Source organism: Acartia tonsa, chromosome 6 (genome assembly GCF_053477335.1).
Source record: "Acartia tonsa isolate MP-2025a chromosome 6, ASM5347733v1, whole genome shotgun sequence".
Classification (NCBI taxonomy): domain Eukaryota; kingdom Metazoa; phylum Arthropoda; class Copepoda; order Calanoida; family Acartiidae; genus Acartia; species Acartia tonsa.
In genome coordinates this window covers 34,224,150-34,234,994 of record NC_137265.1, presented here as the reverse complement: position 1 = coordinate 34,234,994, position 10,845 = coordinate 34,224,150, and the positions used below count along the sequence as shown (strand labels likewise).

Here is a 10,845-nt window from a genome sequence, read left to right as displayed (position 1 = left end):
GTGTCCCACCCCCCAAGAAAATAGCTTAAAACCATCACAGGACCAGTAGGTATATTCCCTGAAGAGTAGAGCCCAATCGGTTCAGTGGTTACTGAGATCTTAAGCTTCAGACGGACAGACAGACGGACAGACGGACAGACAGACAGACAGACATCGTTCTACTTTGTATTATAGATTATTTAATTCTGTAAGAAAACCCCAATTAAGACATATTCAGTAAATAAAATCCTATTCAGGAACCAGAAGAAAATAGTTTGTCATGGCATCCACAAATCTTTTCCTGTACAGATCTGGATTGATAACCGTGGGTGTCTTCACAGGACCACCGAAAACTCCGTTAGACCGGACAGATTTTACCAACCTAAAAAATTATTCTTTGAGCAAACAAAATTTGTTTTAATGATGAAATTTTCTGACAATTTGTTTTGTTTTTGAAATGATTTATTCGTTTTACAGAAAAAAATCATACATGAAATAATAAGTAAAATACGAAAAAAGTGATAAAAATATTAATAACTAACATATTAAACTAACTACACAATTAAAATATTAATGTTTCATTTGGTTTGATGTTTAAGTTTCAGTTTGTTAGAGTTGATTGGTTTGATTGATAGCAAGCATTTTGGGCAGGAGTAGGTTAATGGTGTTGGTGGGTTTCCAGTTTCAGCTTACTGGGCTCTTTTGGGGACTTACAAAATTGAGGATAAGTCAAAATTGTAAGGTAGTCTTAAAATAAAAAGACTACAAAGGTTCTTGCCAAAGATTTCTTAAAATTCACAATAAGTGATCCCTGCTCCTTGGCACAGGCAGGTAACGGGTACCCCATTTTTGGGGGAGTCTCCAACAGAATAAAAGGGTAACATTTCCCTTTTTCACACCCTATATAGATTATAATTGGATAACAAACAATTTCAGGCGCGCGGGAAAAGCACATGATTAACACAGGTGTATAGAAGGGGTGATGGAAGTGTGGGTGGGGGGAGGTTGGTGAGGAGGTAGACATCTGGCCGGTTAACTTGGCTTGGCTTGGTGTTATATTACCAAACAATGTTTCAAGAAAGTAACAAAGGATCTCAAAAAAATTCTTGAATCGATGAAGCAGGAAAAATAGATTCAGACAGACAGAAAAAAATACTGTTTCTTCTTCTCCAGTGATGGCAGAAATCGTCTGTGGCCGATTACCAACATTTTCTTCAAAGCATCTATCGGAAAACTGAGAAGATTTTGTTATCGTACATATAACAAAGAATATTGACACATATAGCGCGTGTAGCGGTTAGAGCACGACACATGGTGCGTGTTACTCCTTCCGCATCCTATAGAAGACTGAAATTTTCTGACAATTTAACAATCTATGTTTCATTTTAAATTGGCATCATTATTTTATACATATGCAGCCACCCTTTGATCCTGGTTCTAATAAATGTCAGCTGTGCATTATGGAAAAAGTTGCAATCTTATATTCAGACATAGAATATATTCTCAATACACGGCATGAAATTTCTCAAAGTGCATACACAGAAAGTATCACCTTCTTAAGAAACTAAAGAATGTAGCTGTTCAAAATTAGTATTTTTTTTATGAAAAATGTAATATGTTGAAAAATCTCCTAAATTTTTTTTTGAGATAATCATCTAATTATGTTTTTAAAAATCATTATCTTTTTGAAGATTACGAAAAGATGAAACTTTAAGTTAAAGATAAATAAAATTGAAATAAAAAACGTTGTTTTACTATAAAATATAAACATGGAGAGAGATGTATTTTCAATAAATCCGTCAATTAACAAGTATGATGGTCAAATGGTTTACCCTAAACCCTTCACGGACGGACTTACAAACATATCTTAGGAGTTAAAAAGTTGCTGCGCTACAAAAATCCATACTTACATTTCTAGTTTCTTATCCCATGTAAAAGTTCTGATATAATCAATAATTCCAACTACAAGCTCTCCAGTATTTCTAAAATGTAAAAAATAAGTTAAAGAATGATTTGAAACAACTGTTAATTGCACTACCTTTGTCTGAAAGTCCCAGCTGTGCATAGTAATGAAAACCGCCTGTTTTGGGTCATCGCAATCCCCCTACTCTATTCATGTCGCGCTAATGACATAGCAGCAGTAGGAACCATTTATAACGCCATAGTTATGACGCTGTGTTGAACCATAATTGGAACCCATCAACCTCTACCACGACCAGAGGTAACTACTAACTGTATAATGGAATTAATATATAAGTAGATACTGAGAACCCTACCTAGAAACTCCAGCTAGTAAACTATAATCCATCATGTATTGCATAGAAAGAAAAGCTGTATCTCTGTTTACTGCTTCCATCAACAGATCTTTATCCCTAAAACAAATATTTTGGTGCATTTTAAAGTTTTAGTAAAAAAAATAAGTAGACAACACTAAGATACTTTAGATGCATTTAAAACATTAAAATAATCAACTAAACATATTTTTTTAATAGATCTAAAAATTCATACCTGGCATTAATATATAGAGGTGATTCACAAGATCCTCTCAGAAGATTTTCATCCAGTAAAACCTGAGTTGCCTGACTTTTACCCTCTGTGAGTGTCAATCTATTTCTTACAGATCCCTAGGATAACATAATTAAGATTTTAACTATCAAAAAACAATGGAGATATTTTGAGACTACCTATTAGAGAGCACACAAGAGAACCAAATAGAGAGCACCTAAGAGTACTTGAAGGAAAGTGCAAGAACCAAATAAAAAGTATATCAGAGAACCAAATAGAGGGCTCTTACAATAGAATCTTTGGACAGCCTTGTATTATAATTTTCATAACAAATCATTATAATAAATTTATATAACATATGAAGTAAAGGGGTAGTTTCACGAAATGCAATTGAACTTAATTTAGTGAACCGCATATTTTATCCTGGTTAAATGATTAAACTACATATATATGGCATATATTTGAAAGAATTTCAATTTTCTACCACGTAGTTTTTTAAAATATCAAGACTTGAAAATCGTCTTTTTAAATTGCATATATCACAAGTCTTGATATTTTAAAAACTACGTGGTAAAAAATTGAATTTATTTTAAATATTTGCTATATAAATTAATATAGTTTAACCCATTAATGAGGAAAAAATATGCGGTTCACTAAATTAAGTTTAAATGCATTTCGTGAAACTACCCCTTTATCATTATTGAAATAAAATATATTGTTTTCACTAAATATAAACTTTTTAGATCAAATATATGCCTACCTTCAGATCATAGCTCTTCTCAATGTCCTTGTTGTAGAAGAGGTTCTCGATGATGAGGAGGTCCATCTTGAGTCCAGTCCTGGTGGCCTCGCTCTTGTACCCAACTTTGTACACTCCCACTATCTTCCCAAGTAAAGTCTTTGTGTCATTTTCTAAACAGATACATAGAAAGTTTATAAAAAATTATTCAATAATTTAAATACCTATCTAGATACTGAGTAAGCTCCGGTTAGGTATGAGGGTCTGACATATGATGCTGAATACCTATCTATTTACCTACATGATACTATCTAGCTATGTACAATGGTACATTTATCAATTCTAATAAATTATAGATACCTACCTAGGCACTGCTTGATGTATTTGAAATAATTGGGAGCAAACTCTGTAAAAGACTGGAATTCAAATCTGGACATCTGTTTCAGGATAAATCTATCATCTCTAAAATTATATATCATATCATGTAAAACAAAAGAAACGCGCCAAAAATAAAGATCTACAAGAAAGGGGGGAGGATTATTTTGCTAAAAAGTCTAATACTTAGAAAAAAGGGTAATAGCACAAAAATTAGGCATGGCAGTTACTTTATTGATTTATAATGTTGAACTGATAGAATCACTGAAAAACATTTTATCAATCAATAAAATTCATTACCTGGCCGGAAATTAACAATGAAAGTAAGTAAAGTTTAACAGGTTGATTTCCAGCCATATTAAATAATACATTGTTTACCTTGTAATAAAGAAAGAAAGGCCAGATTTTCCTCCTTGAGCCTCCCAACGTTTACAAGTTGATATAGAAAATAGAAATTGTTCCTCCCCATTCGGAAAAAGATCTTCACGAAGTAAGGAAAATTCTCGACTGAAAAAATCAAAATAAAAAGAAAATTATTTTAACTAACGTTTCTTAAGTAAAAAATAACAGTTCCTTTACAAAACAAAAATATAATAGCACTAAGATTAGATTGGTAAGGAGAAGTTTTTTTATCGCCTCGTGTTATACACAGCTTTCCACGGATACAAAACTGGTATTATTTTCATAATTTTTATTTTATTATTTGTCGAAAATTGTCTGTAATACAATACAGGATTTTTCAGTATGGCTCAGGAATAATTCTATCCCACTGACTATAAACCGGTTTCGTAGCCATAATAAAAAAAACTGTTTTGCTTTACGAAACTATGAAGACATTTAGCAAAAAAAACGAATATAACCTAAAATAACTGCAGCAGTAAAACTTAGCAGTATCACTGCTAAACTGCAGCTCCAAGTGTTGGCCATTTCCTTCCTGGCCTGCCGATGCCCCGCCCCCGCCAACGGCCACAGTGCCCACTCCAGCCCCACTGGCTGTACTGTATTCAGGTGGACTCGAGACAAAACGAGCATGTGCATCGGAGCGCAGCAAATAGTGGATTATGGTTGAAGGCTCTGTTTCTATCACAAGGTTTGGTGAGATGTTTTCCTAAAAATTTGAATAGCAAATCAGCATTATTCCATTGCAACAACCTTATGATAAAACTCTTATCTGTAACACAAATATGAAGAAAAAAAAACTACGGACATGTTGATTAAATTCAGTTAATATTGAAATTATTCCAAGGCAGATTTATTTACCTGTACTATACAAGAAATACTGTTGATAAGATGGTAAGTGTTGACACCAAAAGGACTTGGGACCATCTCCTCTCTTTCCCCGGGCAGAATTGTCGATATAAACTTCTTTACAGTTTCACCAGTTGTTGAATTTGTGTCAGTTAACTCCTGAAGAGCGAATTATTAAAATAAAATAATAGAGTTGGCACAAGCTATATGTAACTCTACCCACGGGGTCGGGATCATATTCAGACTTTCAATTGGGTCTTTGAATATCAATTAATAGCGTCAGAAATATAAACAAAGTCAAGCCGCTAAAAAAGGGCAGAATACAACTTGCTACCACGTATAATATATATCTAGTTCTATTTTAAGTTCTACTTAACCACTAAAATGATTAGGCCCCCTTTTTAACCAAATAAATAAAGTAAAAATTAAATGTACCTGTTTTTTATTGGTCTGTTGGACAGCAGGATCAGGTTCTGACACAGATGCATTCGTACTCTTCTTGTATCCCCTAAAAGGAGAAAAGTTGTATGTTTTATTACCCTAGATGATTAATTTACATACAATTATCAGTAAAACTTAAAAATAAACAACCTTTCCATACCAAAAAGTGTATGTTTACTTTCTAAACAATAATTTGGTGGGATTGTACCTAAACTGAGATCTTTTGAATTCAACATAATTTATCATAACGCACAAACATTAATTATATTAAAGCAAAGTTTCTATATAACTTACCTATGAGTGTTGGTTGAGCTGTATAGATTCTGTAGAACTTTATTCCAATGTTGTTGGCCCAGCATAATGTCTCTTCTGATCAAACTCAGCGACTAAAATACATGAATTATTCAATGTTAACATGCCAAACTTTTCACAATTTTTAATTTTTTAACAAAGGTTTAATTTTGATCATCATAATTGTGGATGTACATCAACTAGTTGTCCATTGCCTATAATTTTTTATTATAATAAGATTCGGTCTAATAAATGATTAAATTAAAAATCCATTTAGAATGTTGAACTCCTAGCAATATTGTTTGTTTGTAACACGACAAGACACTTTGTTTTGTCATATTAATTTTCTATTTATACACTATTCATCCTTTCATAAGTAAAAAAGACAAACACTTATCAAAGATGTACGTAAAAGTAAACTAAATCCTCCAAGTAATTTTAAATCAATACGCTTTCCTAATATTGGATGCAATTGTTCTTGATGATATATACATGAATTTTACCTCAATTAAATCAACATCAGGATATGCAGATGAATTTACTTGTTCCTCCAGTTTGTCTATTCGTAATTTATATTCCTAAAATAGTAGTTATATTGTTTATTTTATTTTAGAAAAACAATTTTGAATCAAAATTTTGTCACTCAAAACGCCATTTTTTGGAATTGAAGTGCTGTCATTTCTGCTAGCAAAAGTAAAGTCAATGTGTTTATGGTAAGTAGTCAATGTTTTTTTTGTCAATTTCAATAGAAGATGCATATTTGTCAAATTTATTTTTAACACTGACAAGACTACACCATTACGACTGGCAGTTTCATTGTCCTTTATAAACTTACTAGCGGCTTCACCCCTAGCCTCTGGGGGTTTTGCCCCAAGAGGTATAATTACACCTTCTATTACGTACCCAACGGAAAAAAATGCGAATGAATCGCAAATTTTCGAATAAATGGCGAATTCGCAAAATTTGTAAAAATTTGTTTTAAAAAAATTGAGGGGGGGGGGGTTAGTTTTTTTTTTTTTTTTTTTTGGGGGGGGGGGGGGGGGTTGGGTGTGTCCCAAGCCCAAGAAAATAGCCTAAAACCATCACAGGACCAGTAGGTTAATTCCCTGAAGAGTAGTATTCGATGGGTTCAGTGGTTACCAAGATCTTAAGGGACGGACAGACATTATTCTACTTTGTATTATATACAAATAATTGACCTGAAAATCCTGTTCCTGTTGAAGCATTAATTTTGTCATGGGTCTCTCATTTCCAGTGTTATCAACCTAAACATAAAAAAAAAAACAATAGATGTGCTGTGTTTGAGTCCGGGTCATAGTAAAGATGGTAAAATAGTTATATATCACCTCGTATTATAAACAGCTTTTCGCGGATATACAAATATAAGATTAAAACCAGTTTCGTACATTTTTATATTCGTAGAAAACTGGATATAATACGATACGATGCAAGATTATCAGTATGACTTAGAACCGGTTCTAATCCAGCGGATTTAAATCAGTTTCGAAGCCATACTGGAAAAGTTTTAATATTTTAAGAAACTAGCTGAAAGAAATAACACACAAACTTTAAGAAAAAATCCGTAAGTTCAAATAAATCAGATAAATATTTTAAGATCAAAATACAATACAATGTTAATGGAAAACAGTTCAGATTACCTTACAAAAATCATGCGATCAAAGGGTTAGGTGTATTAAACTGATTTATTGTTTTAAATTCGTCATTTTCATACTTAATTGTTCAGATTTTTTCAATGTACCTCCAAGAGTCCAAACAAATCGGTGGGACAAAGCCCTTAGATGCTTGGAGCGCAGCCACTTGTAAACTTAATTGTCCTTATTTTAAACTCATCAACTTACCTTCATTTCATGAAGTTTCTCTAGAACAGAACTAAATACCCCAGCTCCTTTGTTTTTCAATATCTTCAATTTATCCATCATACAATCTTTACTCATTTCTAGATTATTTAATAACAAGAAGGATGACAGATTTCATAAAAAGTTAGGAAACAACAAAAACAAACGAAAATTATGGAGTGGATACTATAAAACATATTTCTTAAGTAATAAATTCAGAGTATAATTTACCACTCTAATCCCCGTCTGGTGGTTCTTACCTATTTGTGGTAGCTCAGGTTTAGGACACGGGGGCACTAGCTTCAACATTTCTAATTTCTGATACTTGAAAGTGGCCACTGTGTCCAGCTTGCCAAAACAGGTCAAATGCTCCTAAAATAAATTAAAAATAAACGTTAAAATAAGGATGATGACATATACATAAATAGTCATAGAGGGGGAGGATGAAAAAGACACAAAAATAAATAAGTAAATATTTTTTCTTTTATAGCATAACTGTCAAACCAATTGACTAGGCAAACTAAATACTGGATGTTCATTAGAACAGGGATGTTTCGGTATGTATTTCTTGTATTCCCTGGCAAGTTCGAACCCATTAATCCCTGTTTCCTTACACCAAATTTCCTAGAGAATGAGTGTGTTACGCGGCATTCCTAACTATCTCCGCGCGGCGCATGGCTTGTAAACAGACAAAAGAAACGCGCACTTTTCCTTTGATTAGTCCCACGTGAGGAGCTAAGTGAATAAAAATAATGTATTGCTTTAATATACATGTGCTCTGATGTGTGGAATATCTCAAATAAGCCTTCCTGCTTAGTTTGACATCATATGTGACTCACTGTTTTCATGGTAATAAATACACATTTGTAAACTTCACATGTTGGTCATTCGGAGGGCTTGAGATTAAGATTTCGAGAACGGCTAGGCAAAGCGTTCCGAAACAATGAAAACAAGACAGAACAGATGGAACTAAGAACAATCTGTGAAGTTTTGTGAATGTGTTGGTTGTGATACCTTACCACACATTATTATTATAGTCATAATCAGTACAGTTAACTTTAGTGACAATTATGGGTCCTAAAAAGAATAAAGGTGAACAATTGAGTAAGCGGCTGCGTCCAGCCGTTGATGCCCTAACCAGTGAGCTAAATAGAGTGATGAAGTTGGTCAGTGATACTTCAGAACTTAATGTTAGACATCTCACTAAGGAGTCAATCCTTGTCCACGACAAGTTCGAAACGTTCGACAGCATCATGGGCGGTTTTAGCAAGCTTGGTTTGAGAATCCAAGAGCTTGATGAGTTTAGTGACATTTATTCTGATATAGTTACTGTGCAAAAAGACTATAGTGCCTTGAAAGATGCTCTTGATGCTATAGAAGAGCTTAGTGACATTCAAAGTGTTGTTGATGTTGTTGGTGATAATTTGCCTAACCATCAGGCTGAACTTTATGATCGATGTTTGAAGATTGTGAAAGTTATTAAAGGGTCATACTTTCCCTTGCCTGATGCAATTATAAACACTTTGTCTGCTTTGATGAAACGTCTGGCTGAGGTTAAGCTTGAACCTGTGAAGCCACCCACGACGACGGCGGGTGCCTCGACAGCATCGCCATTTGTGTCACCGTTTGGCACACCACAGTTCGCCGCCGGTTCTATGTTCACGCCAGGATATATGAATCGTGTCGACGAACGTCTTCTTCCATCTTTCGACGGCCTGGAAGCTTCCTATGTAAGTTTTAAAGACACTTTTAAAAAGCTTACTGTAGGACAAGACCCGTCGTATTTACAGTTATTGTTGAGCAGTGAAAAGGTCTGTAAAAATAAAGAGCTTAGACTCCAGTTAATTCAGATTCAATCGCATGAATCTCAGTGGGCCTACCTTGACGCGCGTTTCAAGTCTAAAACACGTCAGATGCTCTGCCTTTTCAACCAATGGGAGAAGAAGTCTAAACCGTCGGACTCCAACCAGATTGTGACAGTCTTAGCAGAGTTTGGTGGTGCAGTTAGCCAGCTCGAGCAGCTGACTAAAGATGATGATGATGATGAAGTTACCACAAGCCAGTGGTTAACTGTGATACTTCTTGAGATGTTATCCAAGAAGTTGCCACGTGATTTTCAAGATAAGCTCAATTTATCATTGGGCTCGATGGATGTCCCAAACGTCCCAAAGCTGTTAAAGATTATTGAAGAACAGCGGGGCGCCATTTTAATGAGGTGTTCGACTGATATGGACACCCCCTCTAAGAAGAAAGGTAACCCTGCAACAGCCGCTACCGCCGTAGGTAAACCTGGTAAATCTAAGATGAAACAGTCATGTTTTGTTAATGGCTGTAATGAGATGCACTTACTTTACAAGTGCCCAAAATTTCATGACCTGTCAGTGCCAGACAGGAAGAGTATTGTGGAGAGTGCTGGATGCTGTTGGATTTGTTTGCAAAAAGGGCATAAATCTGTGGATTGCCCGAAGGCAGATGTAATAGGCGGCTGCAAAGTGGACAATTGTGGTCAGGCCCATAACAACCTTGTGCATGAGAGTTTTGATATGGCTGCCGCCGTCTATGAAGTACATACTTCCCCTGAGGCGAACCTAATGTTAATGTTACAACAATTGGACGTCGTTGACATTAATCGCCAGAAGGTCCCAGTGAACGCCATGTGGGACACTGGTTTAACTACTTCAATGGTAACCCAGTCACTTGTTAATAAACTTCAGTTACCTTTTACTGGAGGTTCAGCAAGAATTTCTCTAGCTGACGGTGAAGTTAAATGTTTCCCGACGGTCAAGCTATGTTTAGTTGATCGACACAAGAATTATCACATGTTAGAACCTGTGGTAGTGCCTCTCATTGGTCCTGAAGAGGCGATCTGCTCCATAAATCCTGTGGAGGCAGCTGTTTTGTTTGATATGAAACCTGAAGATTTTACTTTGGTTAATGGGCAGGTTGATTTGCTCGTAGGGCACCTGCACCCATCGATGTTTCCCTACTCTGAACGTTCAGTAGGAGAAACCATGCTTTACTCCAGCCTGTTTGGATCTGGATATTTTGCTGTTAGTGCTAATGGTTTAGCAAAGAGTAGGTATGTTGTCTGCTCAGATTTCGAGTTGGAAAGTGAAGCTATAGGGTTTTTAAAACCAGAAAGCTCAGATGTTCAGCCGCAGCCGACTGTTGATGCTGCTTGTGATGCTATTATTGAACCTGTTGGTTCTGCTTGTAACGCTGCTGATGCACCTTTTGGTTCTGCTAGTGCTGCAGCCGTTGACAACCTGGCTACGGCGGGTGTTGCCGTGGTTATTACTGATAATGATGTTAGTTGTGCTGCAGTTATTCCTGATGATATTGGTAACGATACTGTAGTCGTTGATAACTTTGTTACGGCGGGTGTTGAGCCGCTGAATGATTCGGTTCCAG

General features: G+C 35.4%; 1 protein-coding gene across 3 annotated transcripts in view; it reads right to left on the bottom strand.

Moving 5' to 3' along the window:
* fab1 (1-phosphatidylinositol 3-phosphate 5-kinase fab1) overlaps positions 1-10,845 on the bottom strand; it is a 33,945-nt gene that overhangs the window by 942 nt on the left and 22,158 nt on the right. For all 3 annotated transcript variants that reach the window (XM_080164464.1, XM_080164465.1, XM_080164466.1), the window contains 15 exons: positions 7,695-7,806; positions 7,438-7,535; positions 6,778-6,843; positions 6,082-6,156; positions 5,582-5,673; positions 5,282-5,354; positions 4,859-5,005; positions 4,459-4,706; positions 3,977-4,105; positions 3,588-3,685; positions 3,245-3,396; positions 2,488-2,603; positions 2,256-2,351; positions 1,890-1,961; positions 176-361 (listed from right to left, as the gene is read on the bottom strand). In XM_080164464.1, coding sequence (XP_080020590.1) covers positions 229-361; positions 1,890-1,961; positions 2,256-2,351; positions 2,488-2,603; positions 3,245-3,396; positions 3,588-3,685; positions 3,977-4,105; positions 4,459-4,706; positions 4,859-5,005; positions 5,282-5,354; positions 5,582-5,673; positions 6,082-6,156; positions 6,778-6,843; positions 7,438-7,535; positions 7,695-7,806 — 1,707 coding nt within the window. In that variant the 3' untranslated portion in view covers positions 176-228. The remainder of the gene's footprint in view (positions 1-175; positions 362-1,889; positions 1,962-2,255; positions 2,352-2,487; positions 2,604-3,244; positions 3,397-3,587; positions 3,686-3,976; positions 4,106-4,458; positions 4,707-4,858; positions 5,006-5,281; positions 5,355-5,581; positions 5,674-6,081; positions 6,157-6,777; positions 6,844-7,437; positions 7,536-7,694; positions 7,807-10,845) is intronic.